Here is a 22,208-nt window from a genome sequence, read left to right as displayed (position 1 = left end):
CACATATAAAATTGATTGTTTTAAAGTGTACGATTCAGTGGTTTATAGTATGTTCACAAGATAGTGTAACCATCATCACTGTAATTTCAGAACATTTTCATCATCCCCAAACATTTTTAAACATTATCAAAATGCAGTTATTATAACAGTGTGGTACAATAAAAGACAAATTGATCAATGGAGTATATCAAAATAAAAAAGCTTTTGTATGGTGAAAGACACTAACAGAGTTAAAAGAGTGACAGAATTCTCACTTAGGGGATTGGTATCTGTAATGTATAATATACAAAGAAATACATAATAATTCTTAAAAATTAATTTAAAAAACTATAAAAATGGTCAGAGGATAAGTCAGCTTACATAAAAGGAAAGACTAAGGGTCACTAAACATAACAAGATGCCTGACCTCAGGAGAACAGGGAAATGCAAATTAAACCAATGAGATACCTGGTTTCACCTGTCAGATTTGCACACATTAAAACATTTGATAATGTCTAGTGAGGTCAACACCAGTGGGAGTATAATTTGGGACAACTGCTTTAGAGGACTGGTTCACAGTACTCATTAAAAATAAAAACGCACATACTCAGCAATTTCACTTCTTGGCACCTACTCTAAACAATTACTTGAAATACTTGTACAAATACTTGTACCAGGAGGAATATACAAACATGTATATTGTTTAAAACATACATCAAGGGCCTCCCTGGTGACGCAGTGGTTGAGAGTCCGCCTGCCGATGCAGGGGACACGGGTTTGTGCCCCAGTCCGGGAAGATCCCACATGTCGCGGAGCGGCTGGACCTGAGAGCCACGGCCGCTGAGCCTGCGTGTCCGGAGCCTGTGCTCCGCAACGGAAGAGGCCACAAGAGGCCCGCGTACCGCAAAAAAAAAAAACCAAACAAAAAACATACATCAAAACTGGAACAACACTTGTTCTTTAAGGGCCAAGTGTTCTTTGAGGAACAAGGTCTTTTTCTTATGATCTAAAGGCACATAAGATGACAGAATTAAGACCAGTGGCTGTTATAACAAATATAAATGGATAAACTTTCCTATTAAAGGTATTTTAATTTCAGGTCAAATAAGAAAAATCAGTGACTCTTCAAAATGAGTGACTCAGGGAGAATGAAAGACTTGAAACAGACAATACAAACATTAGTAAAGTAGCGATTTAAATATTAGTATTAGTGCTTTGTGACCACCTAGAGGGGTGGGATAGGGAGGGTGGGAGGGAGGGAGACGCAAGAGGGAAGAGATATGGGAACATATGTATATGTATAACTGATTCACTTTGTTATAAAGCAGAAACTAACACACCATTGTAAAGCAATTGTACTCCAATAAAGATGTTAAAATAATATTAGTATTAAATAAAATTAAAGTTAAAAATGAAATATTAGCTTTGTCATACATATCATACATATTTTAAAAAGAAAGTTTCAGGCTTTAATCTTTTAACCTACTGTTTTCCTTTCCTGTAGTCAATTTGTGAGATTATAGGGGATGGAGAGACACGGACATCAGGTTATTAGTTGAGAAAATGGTAAGATTCACTTGATTAATCATGAATAAGGAAGAAAAATTTTAAAGTTTACCTTAAATGAAGAAATACTATCAGACATAGTTATTATACTTGTCAAAAACATCAAATTCCTTGAGAGTTAAACCTTTTTTGTTTCCCAGTGTTTGACTTAATGTTTTGTATGTAGTTGTTTCATTTAATTTAATGTTTTGTTTGTAGTTGTTGTTGATGTTGATAATAACAGTGAGGATGAGGAAGATGACAGTGTTCTTGGAGAGCCCTGAGTATCCATGGCAAGCAAAACATTGTTTTGTGTAGTCAATTCTAATGCTTAATTTCTTTTGTTCAGGTATTGAATGACTCTGCTGTGAATAACCATTCAAAGCGTTCACATGTTACGGCTTCTAAAAGTTCACAAAATTTTATGCAGTTCAGGTAACGTTTAAAAATAAGAAAATGCTTTAATTTCTGAAATAATTTATCAGCTCAGTAAATAATATAAAAATTTTGTTTATTGTATTTTAGATTGTTAACTCCACCAAAACAATCAGATTGCAATCAATGGTTGGAAAAGGGAGATACAGGTATTTGCTGTTTATATTTTTCCTAAGAAATGGGAGTAACAAGTTATATCAGGTTTTTATACTAGTCAAATAAATTATTTGTATTGATTGCATCTCTGGTTAACTGACCATGCATGCCTGGTTTTTAAATACATTTTTCTTAAATATAAAACAAATACATTTTATTGTAGAAAATTTGGAAAATGGAGAAAAATATAAAAGAAACAAAAATATGACCACCCAGATATAACTGACACTACATAATACTGTTGTATATTCTTATATTTTTTTCTATGCATATCTGTGTTTTGTTCTTTTAGTTTATTCCTCCAAATTTGAAGCATACTGTGTATATTATTTTGTATCCTTTTCTTTCCACTTGATGTACTGTTAAGGATATTTTTCCATGCCATTAAATAGATTTTATTTGTGATGACTTATAATAGGTCTTTGCATCGGTATGATGTAATTTATTTAGCCATTCTCTCACAGTGAATATTTTGTTATTTCCAGGTTTTTGCTGTTATAAATAACGCTACTATATTCTTTTATATAAATATTTTATTATCTTGGATTACTTTCTTTGAATAAAATCATAGAAAGGTCACAGAATATATATGTATGAGTTTATTATCCTAGAATCAACTAGCTATTGGAACTTTGATGCACCCTTGAGAGACAGAGACTCATTCTCTGTCTCTATGTATATATGTGTATGTATATGTATACATGTATGTATATATATAATATATCATAAAGACACATAGATATGTATATATATATATTTTTTTGGTAGCCCAATAACGCATAGTAATTATTCTATTCATTAGGCTATATAAAAGTCTTTACCTCTTCTTGTCTATAGCATGTGGATTACTGACTTATTTTGAAATTTAAAAAATGGCTCATTCTGGCAGTGTAGTTTTCTGCAAATATATGCACATTCAGAATGGTCATATAATATACTATGAGTCTGTTCCTCTCACTCTCAATATAGGATTCAACCAAGACAATATGCTTATTTAATGTAGATGGATAGTCTTCCTGCTTTCTTCTGGAGAAAAGAATTATATCTTATCTGCCCAGGTGATATATTTCACCTGTTTATAATCCTCTATATATGCTAAGCTGACAGAGTGTTAGACAAGGGAGGAACAGACAATCTCTAGGAACAATATACCCCCTAATACAGATATATGGGGAAATGCATGTATCTGGCATAGTCCTAGTTGCCAGTGAGCATGTATGGTGAGGCTTCACACCCAAGAAGGCATATAATTATCTTCCAAGAAGAAAAGACTCTTCAACAATCTCCAACCCTATCTTTTGAAGAAGTTAATATGTTGTGAAAATAGTAGTGTGACTGAACTCAAGAGACAAAACTATAAATCATTCAGATGACCAAATAGGGAAACATTTATTCAAGATAGGAAAGAATTTCTTAAAAAGAATTAAAAAGCCCAATCATAAAAGAAAAATTGATAAATTTGGCTATATTAAAATTAAGAATTTCTATTCATCAAAAGACACTATGAAAAGAATGGGAGGCAAGAGAATATATTTCCAATACATAAAACTGTCAAAGGACTAGTTTCCAAAAATGTATAAAAAACTTCTACAAACCAAGAATAAAAATATGGACAACCCAGTAAGAAATATGTGCAAAATAAATGAATAGGCACTTCAAATAGAGAAACTTTTGTGGCAGATAAACATGAAAAGATGTTCAACAAATCAGGAAACTGAAAAATAAACCCACAATGAGATATTATACACCCATCAGATGAGCAAAATTCGGAAAGTCTGACAATACTAGATGTTGATGGGAATGTAGGACAGTTAGAACTCTCATAACTATTGGTAGGGACTGTCATTTATAAATGAAATATATTGTCATATAACTAAATTATAATTGGAACTAGTAATTTTGTCTGGTGAAATCGAATGATTTCCTAGGATAGCTCAGGATGGCTAGCTGCCACAACAAAAATTGGTGAATAGTTTCAAAACTAAAGTTTGGAAAATAGTTTAACATCTGGTAAAATGAAAGATACACTACCCTATATTTTGTAATTCCACTCCTAGGTATATACCTAGAGAAATACAAGTACATAAATATACAAGTATATATATAGAAGAATGTTAACAACATTGTTTGTAATAGCCTCAAAGCAGAAACACCCCAAATGTCCATTTGCAATAGAATGGATAGATAGATATATTGTGTTTGTACAATGGAATACATCCGTAAAAGGAAGCAAACTATGTCTATATGCAACAATACATAACGAATCTCATAAGTGTATACTAAACAAAAAAGCACGAAAAATATATTATTATTTCATCATATAACATTTTAAAACAGGAAAAAAACTATATTGCTCAGGTGATAAAACTGTATAAAGCAAATCAGGGTATTGATTATTACAGAAGTCAGGTTAGTGTTTACCGATAAGGAGGAAGATATGTGGAATATGGGGCCTTATGGAGAACTCATAATGTTCTGTTTCTTTACCTAGGTGGTGCTTACATGGGATGTTCTCTTTATAATTTCGTTCGTTAAACTGTTCATATAGGTTTTATTCTCTTTATGTATTGGGTTGAACTATCTAAAATCTCCATTTTTAAAAAAAATTTTATTTATTTATTTTTGGCTGTGTTGGGTCTTCGTTTCTGTGCGAGGGCTTTCTCTAGTTGTGGCGAGCGGGGGCCACTCTTCATCGCGGTGCACGGGCCTCTCACTGTCGCGGCCTCTCTTGTTGCGGAGCACAAGCTCCAGATGCGCAGGCTCAGTAGTTGTGGCTCACGGGCCTAGTTGCTCCGCGGCATGTGGGACCTTCCCAGACCAGGGCTCGAACCCGTGTCCCCTGCGTTGGCAGGCAGAGTCTCAACCACCAGGGAAGCCCTAAAATTTCCATTTTTATAGACCCAGAATAGTTAAATATTGGCAATTTCATATGGTTTGGCTAATATGTTTCATTTACAATTAAATTACAAACAGAAAATATATTTTGTTCTCATATAACAAACAGATGCTGAGTGTGGAGATAAAGAGACGGTAAAACAATTGAGAGAATCAAAATGTACTTCACAAGTAAGTCAAATGTTTGGTTTCTAATTTCTAAGCAAAATATTACAATTTAAAGTATTCTGTTTCCATTTTAATTTCAATTTGGTATAATGAAGATTATTTATGTGAGGTCTAGATCTTATTAGTTTGGTAATCAAGTTGCTGTGATGTTACAGATTCTATCCCTTGGAGGAGTTATAGATTTAAAAATGAAGCCACAAAAAGTTTACATGAAAATTTACACAAAAAATTGTCATTAATAATTGACTATATATAATTGATACCACAACAACTAAATCATAACTGAAGAAAACAATTTTGTTTGGTAAGATTGAATTATTTGCCCAGGCTGCCACAAAAGTATCTTCAAAATATTTTTTAATAGTGGAAAGCTTTAGTGATGATAGGTGTAGGCAATGTACCGTAGCTACTAAGGGATAAGACAGGAGAAACAAGAGTAGTATTCTGCTGTAAAGAAATACAGGTAAAAAGCACATTTTCATTTTTTTGCTGGAGGGACCCAAACTGTTTCCGTAATGGGATTTGGTAACAAAACATTTGAGAAATCATATTCCTAAGCCTACAAAATGATATAAAGGAAAATTAGTATTCAAGTTCTCAATCTTTGCAGGGAAAGTATATAATGAATTTATTAGGGCAAAAAGTGCAAAGAACATAAGAAGTGAGAGCAAGATTGCTCTTTTCTTTCAAGGTGATATCGTATACAAATCTTGACCCAGAGCATGATGTGGAAATTTTAAAAGAAAAATCATTCCTAACCATTTTTCATCAATCTGAGTATGTCCTTGTTATGAGTTACTTTTTCAGGTAGGGGTAGGTGAGATAGAGCTGGGAAGAAAAGAAAAATTGGAAAATCAAAAATAATTATTTTCCTGTTTTTTGAACAGATATATTTTGATATCACTTTCACCAATTATTCTTATTTTACTTACTTTGTCTATGAAATGATAACATCGTATGTTAATAGGATGTTTTTAACCTCATATTTTTACATATATGAGTTTATTAATGCAATAACATTCATTTTTATAGTTTTCTGTTACTTTGAATTTGCAGGTTACATATGTCGAACATTTGGGGAAGCCAATAGAAAGTAATAGTGATGAAGTAGAAGAAAGGGCTGAGATTTTTCCACGAACTCCTGAAATTCCTTTATTTTTAAGGACTCCTGAAGCTGTGAGAACACCTGACTCTGTGGAGAAATTACCTAAAACCCCCTCATTTGAAATGTAAGATTTTAATTAGTAATTATAATGAAAGAATCTACATATTGAGTTATGTAAGTAATTGATAGGAATAGTAAAATGCCTAATACCTGAAACTTTTAAAAGTTTTTATTATGGAATATTTCAAATATACAAAGGAGAGAGAGAAAGTATAATGAACTCTCATGTACCCATCACTCTGTTGGAACAGTTATAAACATTCTGCCATCTCGTTTCATAGATCCTCTTCCCCATTTTCCCTGAAACATTTAGCTGAAGGTGGACTAGATCATGAGTACTTATCAAGTTCAATAGTATAAGATTTAAGATTTTAAGAAGAATAAAAAATGTATGGAAAAATTTTAAATGTCGAGCTAAAAAGTTACTATCACATTTGGTAGGTTGTGTACATCATTGAATAATGTTCCAGCAGTCATTTTTCCTTAATGTTATAGTGTCTAAAACAAGAGTTACCATTCTTTTAAGTAACCTTAGTAGGCATAAATATCTGTAACATCATTATTTAACTTTGGAAAATACAGATTTGTAGTTTACAGCCAAGAAAATAGTGCTGCATTCAGGCTCTCTGTTTAGTTCAATCTTTTCTTAAATCTGAACCCTGAGATTCTTCTAAAATATATGTCAAACAGATTTCACTTCATCAGAAATCGCTCACCTGTGTTCTACTCTGTTTTTTAAATTGCTACTAAGATTTTTATATATGAATGTCATGCTGTTGACTCAAACACAGCATGTTCAAAGTGGAACTCATCATCAAATCTGAGAACTGTAAAAGTATGTGTCAATCGTATACTAAAACCTCTCTTTATGGATGAGAAAACCAGTCTGTAAAGTGACTCATTAATGGTCATGGAGAGAGTTATAGAAGTATCTTCAGACTTCTATTATTTAACACGCACTTAATAACACTATGTGTAAGCATTTAATAAATATTGCTCCTTTCATATTCACAACGGCTTTATGAGATGTAAGTACATTATTATCCTTATTTTATAGATGAGGAAATAGAATCACAGGTGATACAACTCATTGGTGACAGAGTTGAGATTTAAACCTAGGCAGTTCTGCCTCCAGAATTCATGTTTTAACCACGTGTTATATACTGTCTTGTCTAATTATTTTTCCCAAATCATTTTATAACTTAACTCCCTTATGAAGCAATCTGATGGCTGGCTTCTCATTAAGACTAAAATTTTGTGACTGCTTTCAAGATCTTGGGGACAGTATAGCATCAGGCTTAAGAGCTTAGACTTTGAATCTTTGTTGCTACATTCAAATACCAACTCTGGCACTTACATTCTTTTGAGCAAATCATTTAATCTTCCTATGCTTCAAAATCCTCTTCTCTGAAATGGAGGTGATAATAATGGTAGCTATCTCATAGGGTTATTGTGAGGAATAAGTAAATTAATGATAATGAAAATACATAGAATAGAGCCTGACAGTATATTCTTAGTAGGAATTCTTTATTATCATTTCATAATTGATTATTCTACTTTAGTTAATATTATTCTCCACCCAAAACCATAGGTTTGTTTTTTTCTCCATAGGTTTGTCACTTCAATAACTACTTCCTCCCTTTTCCTGCTATGCTAATTCTTACCTCTATGCCATTGCCTATGGTGCTTACCAGTCTGCAATATTTAATAATATGTATTTAACATTTTGATGATTTCTTATTTCTCTGTATCAGAAATAGAAATACAGCTACTGAATGTCAAACACAAAAGGAATCCCCTGGATTTTCTTTTCTTATGAGTTATACTTCTAGATCTCCTGGATTGAATTTATTTGATTCTTCTGTATTTGATTCAGAAATCTCATCACATCAGGTAATATGAGAAGCTAAAGTTCTATTTCTAAAAAAATTGTACACTGAAACCTCAGAAAGTTTAATTCTTTAATACTAAACTTCCTTGGAGCACAGTACAAAACAGAGGCAATTTATTTTATTTAAAAAATTTTTTTATTGATGTATAGTTGATTCACAATGTTGTGTTCATTTCTACTGTACAGCAAAGTGAGTCAGTTATATATATATTTATATATATATATATATATATTCTTTTTCATATTCGTTTCCATTATGGTTCGCCACAGGATATTGAATATAGTTCCCTGTGCTGGACAGTCAGAACTTGTTGTTTATCCATCCTATATACAAAGTCTGCCTTTGCTAATCCTAGACTCCCAATCCTTCCCTCCCCTCCCGCCTCCTTGGCAACCACAAGTCCGTTCTCTATATCTGTGAGTCTGTTTTTGTTTTGTAGGTATGTTGACTTGTGTCATATTTTAGATTCCACATGTAAGTGATATCATATGGTATTTATATTTCTCTTTCTGACTTACTTCGCTTAGTATGATAATTTCTAGGTTCATCCATGTTGCTGCAACATGGCATCATTTCATTCTTTTTAATGAGTGAGTAGTATTCCATTGTATATATATATATATGCCGCATCTTCTTTATCCATTCATCTGTCGATAGACATTTAGGTTGTTTCCACGTCTTGGCTATTATAAGTAGTGCTGCTGTGAACACAGGGGTGTATGTATTTTTTAGAATTATAATTTTGTCTGGATATATGTCCAGGACTGGGATTGCTGGATCGTATGACAACTCTATTTTTAGTTTTTTGAGGAACCTCCATACTGTTTTCCATTGTGGCTGCACCAATTTACATTCCCACCAACAGTGTAGGAGGGTTCCCTTTTCTCCACAGCCTCTCCAGCATTTGTAATTTGTCAACTTTTAAATTATGGCCACTCTGACTGGTGTGAGGTGGTATCTCATTGTACTTTTGATTTGCATTTCTCTAATGATTAGCGATATTAAGCGTCTTTTCGTGTGCCTAATGGCCATCTGTATGTCTTCTTTGGAGAAATGTCTGTTTAATTCTTCTGCCCATTTTTTGATTGGCTTGTTTGTTTTGTTGTTGTTATTGAGTTGTATGAGCTGTTTGTATGTTTTGGAAATTAAGCCCTGTTGGTCACATCATTTGCAAATATTTTCTCCCAGTCTGTAGGTTGTCTTTTCATTTTGTTTAAGGTTTCTTTTGCTGTGCAAAAGCTTGTAAGTTTGATTAGGTTCTATTTGTTTATTTTTGCTTTTATTTCTATTACATTGGGAGACTGACCTAAGAAAACATTGGTATGATTTATGTCAGAGAATGTTTTGCCTATGTTCTCTTCTAGGAGTTTTATGGTGTTTTGTTTTATATTTAAGTCTTTAAGCCATTTTGAGTTTATTTTTGTGTATGGCATGAAGGTGTGTTCTAACTTCGTTGATTTACATGTAGCTCTCCAACTTTCCCAATACCACTTGCAGAGGCAATTTTTAAAAGATTCTGAGTATTGATAGCATAACAACGTTCCCCCATTATCTTTATGTTTTCAACCTCAGGTGGCTCAAATTGACATCAGTTCATAAAACAGAATCTCAGGATAGCAATGATTTAAATTGCAGTTAAAGGCAGTTTAAAAATTAATTTGGCTTTGTAATTCTAAACAAACTTCATATATTCTCAGTGTGAAAAAATTTTCAGGTAGGTAGTTGGTTTTTTCAACTACATGTGTATGTAGAAACAAAAATTGACAGGATTAAAGGGAGAAATAGACAAAAACACAAACTTAGTTGGAGGTTTTTAATACTCCTTTCTCAGCAATTGATAGAATTAGGCAACACAATCAAGAAAGATCTCATATAAAATCTGAACAACCCCATCGACCCCGTTGACCTAACAGACATTTATAGAATACCACATCTAACAACTGCAGCATATTTATTCTTTTCAAGCACTGGTGGTACATTCACCAAGATAGACCATATTCTGGGCCATTAAATGGCTCCTAATAAATTTAAAAGGATAGAAATTATACGGAATATGTTATCTGATCATAATGGAATTAAATTAGAAATCAATAAGATAGTAGGAAAGTCCTAAATATTTAGGCCATGGATCAAAGAAGAAATTAGAAAAGATTTTGAAATGAATGGTTATGAAAATTCAGCATATCAGAAACTGTAGGTTGCTGCCAAAACGAGAGCAAAATAACTTTAAATAATTTAATTAACCATTTAAATAATTAAATTAATAGAAAAGAAGGTCTGTAATCGGTGACCTAAAGTTCCACCTTGAAAAGCTAAAAAAAGAAGAAAGTAAACCCAAAGTAAGTAGAATGAAAAACTACGAAGAATAAGAAGTCAATGAAATAGAAAACAAACAATAGAGAAAATTAGCAAAGCCAGAGTTGGTTGTTTGAAAAAAATTGACAAAATTTATAAACTTACTAGATTGACAAATAAAAAGATAAGATTTACCTATATTAGGAATGAAAGAGAGGATATTATTATGGCTCCTACTGATTTTAATAATAAGAGAATAGTATGAAATAGAAGACTGATAAGGGGGAACTTCACTTTTACATATTAAAATACCCTATAAGCGTAGAGCAATCAAAATAGTGTGGTAAAGGTACAAGGATTGATTGATTGATCAATGGCATGGGAAATGTCTTGAAACAAAAGAATTTAGAATGCAATATAGATAGGACCACAAATTAGTGGGGATAAATTAGGCATTTGTCTTACACTGTACACCAATAGATATTATAGATGCATTACATTTTAAAATGTTAACCATAAAATATTTCAGAAGAAATATAGGTGAATATTTACCAGATCTTAAGAGAAGGAAGTATTCTCTAAGCATAAAAACAGTGGAAGAAGAGCCAAAAGAAAATAAAGAGGGTTTTGGTTTGGTTACATACAAAATTTTATATGTTAAAAAAATTTAAAGGCAAAATGATAATGTGTTATAAAATATTTGCAATAATATCACAAACAGTTAAGGTCTTTATTATATAAAGAGCTTATATGTACCAGCAAGAAAATTACTGCCTCAATAGAGTTATGGACAGAGTCTATTTGGTGAATAGATAATTCACCGAAAAAGAAATTCAAGTGCCTTATAAAATCTCTGGGAAAATCAGCTTTCCTTATTAATTGTCAAAGAAGTATAAATCTGTGCATAATAGTATATATTCAAGTGTGATTTATATTAGAAAAAAATAGAAACAACCTAAATGTTTTAAACAAAAGCATGATTGAAACTATATTGTATGTCCATATTAGAGGAATAATAAAATGCCATAAAATAAGGTTTTGGAAGAATAGTTATGTGGAAAAATGCTCATAATGCAATGTTAAGAGGACAGAAAACTATGTTTCATGATCCCATTTTTTGAAAACCCTGTTTTACAGAGAAAATGGACTCTTGGCAGCAAAACTTTATTTGAACTGACATGAAGCTGTAATACTTTGTATTATTTTTATAGTCAGGAAAGCAGTAACAACAACCTGATTTGTAAAAGGCCTTCAGAATAAAACAAAGTTAATTAGAATTTTAGGTTATATTAATATTCCAAAGTAGGAAGTATCCTTGGTATAATATATATATATATAGCCTATTAATATTTTATCTATTGCCAGAGTCAAATCAATAAACCTTATTTTAATATAAGTCAATGATAGTTTTGAAGATAGATCTCTTTTTAATTACAATAATGCGCTATAAAGAATGTTGCAATTTTGTCTACCCTAATTATGCTTATTAGACGAACTAGGCTTTAGAGTCTAATATAAATGCTATACCTACTGTTCTACTGATTTCATGAGTAATATTTAATGGAAAATTTTTTTCAGTTTCATGAACATTATTCTGCAGGAAATTTAAATCTTCTCTCATCACAACAAGAAATTGGTAAGTGATTTGAAGTTTGCTATATATAAAACCATGTTAACTTTCACCATTTGTGTTTAGTTTGTCTCTGATTTTCTTAGGCACTCAGTTTATTCTTTAAAAATATCCGTTACTTCTGCACCATTCACTAATTATTATTATTATTTTTTAGCAATTTAGCTTCTTTTCTCACTACTCTACCAAAACTTGCTTTTTCCAATATTACTAATGACTTACTAATTATCAAACATTATGAGTATTTTATTTTTATTATCATATTCGGTCACTTTGCAGCATTTGATATTGTTGACTATTCCCATCTCCCTTCTGGAGTTTTTGGATTTTGTCTTGTCTCGCTGGGGCTTACTTTTTATTGGACCTTCTTTCTTCATTTATCCGTTGATTAGTTCATTTATTCAACATATAAAAATAAATGTATTTATATATAGTATATTTTATATCAAGTACCGCTTCTGGCTCTGGTGATAGAATAGTGGACAAGAATGCAAAATTCTCATAGGGTTTATGTTCTAGTGGGATAAACTGAAAATAGACAATGATTATATGTAAGGTAATGCACTAAAAAACAGTTGATATGGATTTGAATTGGCAGTCAGACTCACTGTCACAATTTTTAGTCTTAGATTTACTTAACTTTATAGAAAGATACAGGATAGGAGATAACAGCATGTACAGCGTCTTTATCTTATTGAGAGGCCCACCAGCAACCCAAATAATAAGCTTTCTTTTGCTACCTCGTCTACATGGGATATGTAAAGCTGCTAGGACAAAAGGCATGATGCAGGTAGATCACCTTGACACACAAAAGCTGCAGCCTTGGTTTCCCACCTGAGAGCTAGGAAGGACTATATACCAAGTCACAGGTCCTCTAATTCAGGTGTAGTCCCACCCAGTATACTAGTCAAACACATCATTATACATTTACCTTAATTCTTATTTTCTAAGAAAACAAGTGCTGTGAGGAGTCAGACTCCAAGGTCATTCTTCCAGGTGGGCCTGGATCAGCACAGGCCTGATGTTAACTCTACTCACTTGTGGGGTTAAGTATTATGAAGAAAACTAAAGCAGAGTAAGGGAAATAGGGAGTATTTGGATTGGGAAGATAGTTGCTGTGTTCCAAGGGAATCAGAGAAGGCATCACTGAAAGGCAGCGTTTGAGCAGAGACCTGAAGGAGGTGCAGGTACAAGCTACTGGGATAACTGTTCTAGGCAGAGGGTTCAAAGGCCTTGAGATGGGAGTGTGCTCAGCATGTTCATTGAACAGTAGCTTAATTGATATGATTGGAATCAAATAAGGAAGGAAAAACTGGTAAGAAATTAAATCAGAGAAGTTGGAGGGAGAGCAAACCATAGGGGACACTTAGACCATTTAAGGACTTCGGGGTGTTTTTTTTCTGTTTGAGATGGGAAGCTATTGGAGAGTTTTCAGCAAGGACTGAAATGATCTGACAGGTTTTAAAAGAATTGTTTGGCTCCTATACGGAGAACAGACCATATGGAAACATGGGGGAGATCAGGGAGATTGATCAGGGAGCTATTGAAATAGTACAGGTGAGAACTGATAATAGTGCGGATGATGTCAGTGGAAGTGGTGAGAAAGATCAGATTTTGGTTATTAAGTTTTCTGAAGGTAGAGTTGTAAGGATCTGCTTATGGACTGGATGTAAGCATTAAGAGAAAGAAGGATGATGCCAAGATTTTGACCTGAATAATTTTAAGAATGGAATTAACATCTGTTGAAATATAGAAGGCTGTAGAAGTTAATTTGAGATTGACAGGAGTTTAATTTTAGAAGTGTTATCACTGAAAAGCCTATATTAGATATCTGAGTGAAAGTAAGTAGGAAATTTTATATATGAACCTGGAATTCATTGGGGTGAGACATAAATTTTGGAATTGTCATAAATGGTTATTAAATGCCACAAGACCAGAATGAATCCAGCAATTGTAGACATTCTTTAAATGTGACTATCTAAAATATTAAATCTATTTACATTCTCCCCTTTGACACTCTCATTTGACACTCATTCACTTCAGCATTTTCAAATATTATAATACATATCTTCCCTCCCTGACTTCTCCTAACTCTCTTAAACTCCTGGACCTTACTTTTCTTAGTCTCCCCCCACGTTTTACTGAGATAAAATTGTCATACACCACTGTATAAATTTAAGGTGTGTTACATAATGGTTTGAAGTACTTATATTGTGAAATGATTCCTGCAGTAAGTTTAGTTAGCATCTATCATCAAATATAGAAACAATTAAAAAAATTTTTTCTTCTTTGTTATGAGAACTTTTAGGATTTAATCCCTTAACAATTTTCATATGTATAACACAGTAATGTTAACTATGGCATCATGTTTTACATTACATCCCTAGTACTTATTTATCTTATAACTGGAAGTTTGTACCTTTTGACCACCTTCTCCCAATTTCCCCCTCTCCATACCCTCACCTCTGGTAACCACAAATCTGATCTCTTTTTCTGGGAGTTTGGTTTCTTTCTTTTCTAATTTTTTAGTTTCTACTTATAAGTGAGGTCATACAGGTCTGACTTATTTCACTTAGCATAATGCCCTCAAGGTCCATCCATGTGGTTGTAAATGACAGGATTTTCTCCTTTTTTATGGCTGAATAATATTTGTATATGCATGTATACATATTTAGATATCTCACAACTTCTTTATCCATTCATCCATCATTTCACACACAGGTTATTTCCATATCTTGGTTATTATAAATAATGCTGCTGTGAACATAGGGGCGCAGATATCTTTTCAAGTTAGTGTTTCATTTCTTTTGGATATATTCCCAGAAGTGGAATTGCTGGATCATATAGTGGTTCTATTTTTAAGTTTTTGAGGAACTTCCATACTGTTTTCCATAGTGGTTTTAGCAGTCTATAATCCCACCAATAGTGCACAAGAGTTCCTTTTTCTCTTTTTTTTTAAAAATTTTATTTATTTATTTATTTTTGGCTGTGTTGGGTCTTCGTTTCTGTGCGAGGGCTTTCTCTAGTTGCGGCAAGTGGGGGCCACTCTTTATCGCAGTGCGTGGGCCTCTCACTGTCGCGGCCTCTCTTGTTGCAGAGCACAAGCTCCAGACAAGCAGGCTCAGTAGTTGTGGCTCATGGGCGTAGTTGCTCTGCAACATGTGGGACCTTCCCAGACCAGGGCTTGAACCCGTGTCCCCCACACCTGCAGGCAGACTCTCAACCACTGCGCCACCAGGGAAGCCCAAGAGTTCCTTTTTCTGTACATCCTCTCCAACATTTTTTATTTCTTGTCTTTTTGATGATGGTCATTCTAACAGGTATGAGAAGATATTGTGTTTCTGTTGTTGTTTTTTTCTTTTTTCTTTTTGGCTGCACTAGGTCTTCGTTGATGCATGCAGGCTTTCTCTAGTTGTGGCAAGCGGGGGCTATTTGCTGCAGTGTGCGGGCTTCTCATTGCAGTGGTTTTTCTTGTTGTGGAACATGGGCTCTAGGTGCGTGGGCTTCAGTAGTTGTGGCCCATGGGTTCAGTAGTTGTGGTGCGTGGGCTCTAGAGTGCACGGGCTTCAGTAGTTGTGGTGCACAGGCTTAGTTGCCGCACAGCATGTGAGATCTTCCTGGACGAGGGATCGAACCCATGTCCCCTGCATTGACAGGCGGATTCTTAACCACTGGACCACCAGGGAAGTCCCTCATTGTGTTTTTAATTTGCATTTTCCTAGTGACTAGTGACATTGAGCATCTTTTCATGTACCTGTTGGCCATTTGTATATCTTCTTTGGAAAAATGCCCATTCAGATTGTTTGCCCTTTTTTTTTTTTTTTTTTTTGCGGTACGCGAGCCTCTCACTGTTGTGGCCTCTCCCGTTGTGGAGCAACAGGCTCCGGACACGCAGCCTCAGCGGCCATGGCTCACAGGCCCAGCCGCTCCATGGCATGTGGGATCTTCCCGGACCGGGGCATGAACCCGTGTCCCCTGCATCAGCAGGTGGACTCTCAACCACTGCACCACCAGGGAAGCCCTGCCCATTTTTTAATTGAATTATTTGTTTGTTTGCTGTTGTGTTGTATAAGTTCTTTATATATTTTGGATGTTAACCCTTTATTGGATATATGGTTTACAAATATATTTTCCCATTTTGTAAGTTGTCTTTTCACATTGTTGATTGTTTCTTTTGTTGTGCAGAAGCTTCTTAGTTTGATGCAATCCCATTTATTTTTCATTCTGTTGCTTGTGCTTTAGGTGTCATATCCAATATTGTTGCCAAGACTCATATCAAGGATCTTTTTTCCTATATTTTCTTCTAGGAGTTTCATGGTGTCAGGTCTTACATTTAAGTCTTTACTCTGTTTTGAGTTAATTTTTGTGAGTGATGCAAGGTAGTGGGTCTAGTTTCATTCTTTTACGTATGAATATCCTATTTTCCCAGCACCATTTATTGACGAGACTGTCTTTTCTCCATTGAGTATTCTTGGCTCCCCTGTCAAATATCAGTTAATTGTGTGTGCTTGGGTTTATTTCTGGGCTCTCAGTTCTGGTCCATTGATCTATTTGTCTGTTTTTATATCAGTACCATTCTGTTTTGATTACTGTAGCTTGAAATCAGGAGTGTGATGCCTCCCTCCTTGTTCTTTCTCAAGATTGCTTTGGCTTTTCTTTTGTGGTTCCATATAAATTTTTGGATTTTTTTCTACTTCTGTAAAAAATGTCATTAGAATCTTGGTAGAGATCATCCTGAATCTATAGATGGCTTTTGGTAGTATTGTCATTTTAGCAATATTAATTCTTCCAATCTGTGAACATGGGATACCTTTCCATTTATTTCTGTCTTCAATTTTTTCTGTGAACATGGGATACCTTTCCATTTATTTCTGTCTGCAATTTTTTTCACCAGTGTCTTGTAGTTTTCAGAGTAGAGGTCTTTTACCTCTCTGGTTAAGTTTATTCCTAAGTATTTAATTGTTTTGGTGTAAATGGGATCATTTCCTTTATTCCTTTTTCAGATAATTTGTTAGTGTACAGAAATGCTACTGATTTTTGGATGTTTATTATGTATCTTGCAACTTTAGTGAATTTGTTGTTTAGATGTAACAAGTTTTTGGTGGAGTCTTTAGGATTTTCTATATATAAAATCATGCCATCTGCAAATAGAAATAATTTTACCTCGTACTTTCCAATTTTGAGGCTTTTTATTTCTTTTTCTTGCCTGAATGCTCTGACATGGACTCTCAATACTATGTTGAATGGGAGTGGACACTCTTATCTTGCTCCTGATCTTAGAGGAAAAGCTTTCAATCTTTTATTATTGTGTATGATGTTAGCTATGGGCTTATCGTATATAGCCTTTATTATGCTTATTATGTTGAGGTGAGTTTCTTCTATACGTAATTTTTTAAGAGTTTTATCATGAATGAGTTGAATTTGTCAAATGCTGTCTCTGCAACTATTGAGATGATCATATGATTTTTTTCTTTCATTCTATTAATGTGATGTATCATGTTGATTGATTTGCATACATCAAACCATCCTTGCATCCCAGGTATAAATCCCACTTGAGCATGATGAATGATCCTTTTAACATGCTGCTTAATTCAGTTTGCAAGTATTTTAGTGAGAATTTTTGTATCTATATTCATCAGAGATATTGATCTGTAGTTTTTTTTCTGGTAGTGTCCTTTTCTGGCTTTGGTACGAAGGTAATGCTGGCCTCATAAAATGAGTTTGGAAATGTTCCCTCTTTGATTTCTTTGAAGAGCTTGAGAAAGATTGACAATTAATTCTTCTTTAAATGTTTGGTAAAATTCACCAGTGAAGTCGTCTGGTAGGACCTTATTTATAATTGTATAATTGATATCTCTTTATATCTAAGGCATCTGTTGACATTAAAAACTCAGTATATCTGAAATCAAACTTGTTCTCTTTCTGATATACCTAATGGTCTCTCCATTATTCTAGTTGCCAAGACTCAGAACATCAGGGTTAATTTTAACTTCTTTCTGTGCCTGTGACTACATTCAGCTAGTCATCAAGTTTTATCAGTTCTGTCTCTGAAATATTTATTTTCTTTTCTATTTTCATTATATGGAAATCATTATATTTCAAAGTCTTATTACCTTTCACCTGGGCTATTGCAGTAACATTGTGATTGGTCTTTTCATCCTTTTAGCTTACTTATAGATCATACCCCAATTACTCTCCTTATGCATAATGTTGGCCATCTCATTGCCCTGGTTAAATACCTTTAGTGGCTCCCCTGGAGTAGCAAATTATGCTCCCAGTTTTCTAACCTAGCTCCTAAACCTTTTCTCCTATAAAAATAATCTGTGCTTTGGCCATACTGAAGAACTCACTGCATCCCAAATCTGCCCACACTTTCTTACCCACTTTTTCTTCCTGAAATCCTCGACTTCTATCACTTTCTAACCATCTTTTCAAGACCAAGTTCTCTTCCACAGAACCTTTTATTTTTCCCCTTTGACATTCCATTCCAAAAAGGTCTCTCCCTAAAAGGGCCTAGATGAAGACTATTCCCCAAGCTGTAAAACTTGGGGCTCTGGTTGCCTAACAGAAAGTAAAGAGGATATTATCTGAAGACTAAGTAACTGAGTCTATGAAAACTTCCCAGATCAACAACAGACAGACAGCAATTGGAATTGACTTTCCATTAGTCATTTTTAAAACACGGTAAAAGTAAAGTAGCCATATTTAATTAGGTTATTTCTAGGTATATGACTTCTGCACATACTATCACAAATTATAAATTTTTAAGATATTTTTCTGAATTTTTAGTCATCGTTATCATAGAAATAAAATTTATTTTCTATTTTGAAAAAAAAGCTCTTTCACTTTTCTGAATGTCTTTTTTAAAATACTTTTTTGTATCTATACCATTATTATCTGTCATTATGAATATATATATAATTTTTTCTAATCATAGGTTCTTTGAGGACAGGGACTCTTGTTTACCTTTGAATTCTCCACAGCACCTAGACTACACAGTAATCTTGTACAGTAATCTATTATTTTATTTAAGGTGATCACAGGAGTTTTATGACGACTTCATATGAACTTCTTTTGTTCTGAAATTAAAATAATGTCAAATGCATTTTTCAAAGGGAGATTCAAGATTTTTAGTTCTTTCTGGATCTATAGCTATGTTATAGCTGTTTTCCTTTGTTTAAGTCTTATGGATATGTACTGAAGTGAGAAAGGGAGAGAGGAAGAACCCAAGGATCAGTCCATCCTGATCTGTCCATCCCTCCAGCCATCCATCTACCCACCCACCCTATTGCTGGTTGGCTCAGCTTTATTTAGGGTAAAATAACTGAGATATTTGAAAATATATGAAATTTCAAAGTGGCACAAAGTAAATTGTTTTGCTTAACGTATTAATTGAATTGGTTCTCTGTGGAAAAAGTATAGATGCTTTAAAAGACTTATTTCAAGTAAGTCTTTGGATTACCATACATTTAAAATTGTTTAATAGTAATTAAAAATTCTAATTAAGATGTTGAAAATATATTTTTATAATTATAGTCTTAAATAATATAATGAATGAAAAACAATATTTTCCCTTAAAGGCAATTCTGGGAATCATTAACCAAGTAATTCTTTATGTAAAGTTGATTTCAAAAATTCCTTTTAAAACTATAAAATCCTTTTCACTGTTCTGTCAATTTCCTTGAACAATGCCATAAACAGTATATTGTAGTTATGCAATAAGTAATAGTTGAATAAATTTGACTTATACAGTATGTCTCAAATCTAGCATTTCTTTCTCCATTCCCTTTTCTATGATTGTAGGTAATGCCAAGCTTTCATCATCTCTTTCCTGTTAGCCCCATTTCTAAACATTTTCCTGTTCCAGGCTTTCTACACATTCTGTCCTGAGTAATCCTTATAAAGCAGTTCAAATCTTGTCATATCTCTGCTTGTAAACTTTTTTTTTTTTTTTTTGCGGTACGCGGGCCTCTCACTGTTGTGGCCTCTTCCGTTGCGGAGCACAGGCTCCGGACGCGCAGGCTCAGCGGCCATGGCTCACGGGCCCAGCCGCTCCACGGCATGTGGGATCTTCCCGGACCAGGGCACGAACCCGTGTCCCCTGCATCGGCAGGTGGACTCTCAACCACTGCGCCGCCAGGGAAGCCCTTCTGCTTGTAAACTTTTAATGAGTTCATCTTATCTATCAAATAAAGTCCAGATCCTATAGCTGGAAATTCAGCAGTCTTTACAAGCTCATCTTTATTAATTCCATTTTAATAACTCTTTGTTATTTCTCAATGGTTCTGATAAGCTGAATTGACTTCTGTTACCCTTATATTTCCTATGTACACCTATTTCTGTTCCTTTGTGTTATTCTCTCCATTTGACATTTATTACTCCTCTTTCTACCTTATATACTAGTTCTTTATATACTTGAATTCAAATTACATGTAAGTGGGGTTTAAGTTTGGATCTGTTTAACCTTCCACAGTACAAAGGACAATGCTTTACACATAAGAGAAAAACAGTTAAATATGTGATTCAATGTTACCCTGTTTATTGTGTGCAGTAAACTGTAATTTGGTAGATTATAACCAAATTAATCATATTATGTAACATGAATAGCATGATATTGTAATATTTATCTTCCTCAGGAAACTTATTTGGGAAACCAGAAGGAGAAGATACCTTTACTTTTTCTTTTCCATTGGACTCTTCAACTCATACATTGGGAGCTGGAAGAGATGATTTTAGTTTTGTGTTTCCATTTGAACAGGATCAAAACCCAACACCTTCTTCTGAAAAAGAGTTTTCATCCTCCTCACAAAATACCACACAATTTACTTTATTTTGAACTAGTTACTAATTTATTGAATTATTTTACTACTCTGTAATCATCTAGGGCAGAAATTTACATTATTACTTAAACTATGAAGACCACTTTCTTTTGTTGATTAAAGAAATGGTTACCATAGTAACATTATTTGATTATATTTATTTAAATATTGAAGGAAATTAAGACTGTGTCATCTACTTTTGTTTTTATTTGCAGCATTAACTATCATTATTTATTTTGGTTTTGATTTTGCAAGTTATATTCATACAGAACCTATGCTTCACTGTTGCAGTAAAAGAGTGGTACTTTAATAATGATCTCAAAGAATTTGTTATTGATAGTGAATAAAATGTGTTATTTTCTTCTAATACAACAAAAATTAAAATATTATCATATATTCTAATAGCTTTAGTAGAAGGAAATTAAATGTGAAAGGCTAGAGTAATTTCTGAAAATTGGTTGGTTGCATTAATTGTGATACCATTAATATTTTTGCTTAAACTTTTTTGAAGAACATTTAAAATTTTGTTTCCTGTCTTCAACAAAAAATTCACCTTTATGTTTTATATGTAGTATTTGCTTGTCAATCAATTATATAGCTTAAATGAAGATAATTAAAATTTGATGAAATTATATAAACATAATTGCTCAATATCTTTGTATTTGTGCTTTTTAAAATTAGTTGTATTGAGTTATCAAGAAATAAAGAGTCTGATCCATATCTTGATGTGTGACTGCTGAAAGACTTTGAGCCTCACCCTGTTTTCTTCCCCTTCTGCCCCACATCTGGTCAAGCTGGTAAGAAAGCACAGGTGTTTCCTTCTTTGGCATCAGTGGGAAGTTCAAACCATGTATAGGAACTTTTGCCATGGTTCACCCCTAACCACCATAAAAACCCAAAGCCAGTCTCCCTTCTCTGCTCTATCAAGCCATTTTCAGACCAGCTTGTGAGGCCTGGTCTGCTCTCCCCAGAAAATGTTATTATATGAGTAATAACTTTTTCATACCCTATTGGAATGTGTGGTGTCATCAGTCTCAATATCCAAACCAAATTTTGGGTGAGAATCAATCTTGCTTCTTCAGGGTATCCATAACATATCACAATTGTATTAAAGTAAACCTTCCCAAACTTTTTGGAAGTCAAAAGGATGGTGTAACTAATGTTAGAAAGAATTTAAGGAAACTTTGGATTGTGTTTTAAAAAACCTTCAACAGCTGGTTGAAAGATGA

General features: G+C 33.6%; 1 protein-coding gene across 1 annotated transcript in view; it reads left to right on the top strand.

The window, feature by feature from the left end:
- C2H14orf39 (chromosome 2 C14orf39 homolog) overlaps nt 1–21,167 on the top strand; it is a 53,349-nt gene extending 32,182 nt beyond the window's left edge. The window contains 7 exon segments of the mRNA XM_089906270.1: nt 1,874–1,959; nt 2,050–2,108; nt 5,120–5,181; nt 6,235–6,407; nt 8,098–8,236; nt 12,109–12,166; nt 20,797–21,167. Of these exon segments, the coding sequence (XP_089762396.1) occupies nt 1,874–1,959; nt 2,050–2,108; nt 5,120–5,181; nt 6,235–6,407; nt 8,098–8,236; nt 12,109–12,166; nt 20,797–20,996 (777 nt within the window). The 3' untranslated portion in view covers nt 20,997–21,167.
- The last annotated feature ends 1,041 nt before the right edge of the window (nt 21,168–22,208 follow it).

This window comes from Delphinapterus leucas, chromosome 2 (assembly GCF_059928025.1).
Source record: "Delphinapterus leucas isolate spDelLeu-1000000601 "Yukka" chromosome 2, BTC_Dleu_Yukka2, whole genome shotgun sequence".
Taxonomy (NCBI): Eukaryota; Metazoa; Chordata; class Mammalia; order Artiodactyla; family Monodontidae; genus Delphinapterus; species Delphinapterus leucas.
The sequence above is the reverse complement of the archived record's forward strand: the minus strand, read 5'-3'. Positions and strand labels throughout refer to the sequence as shown.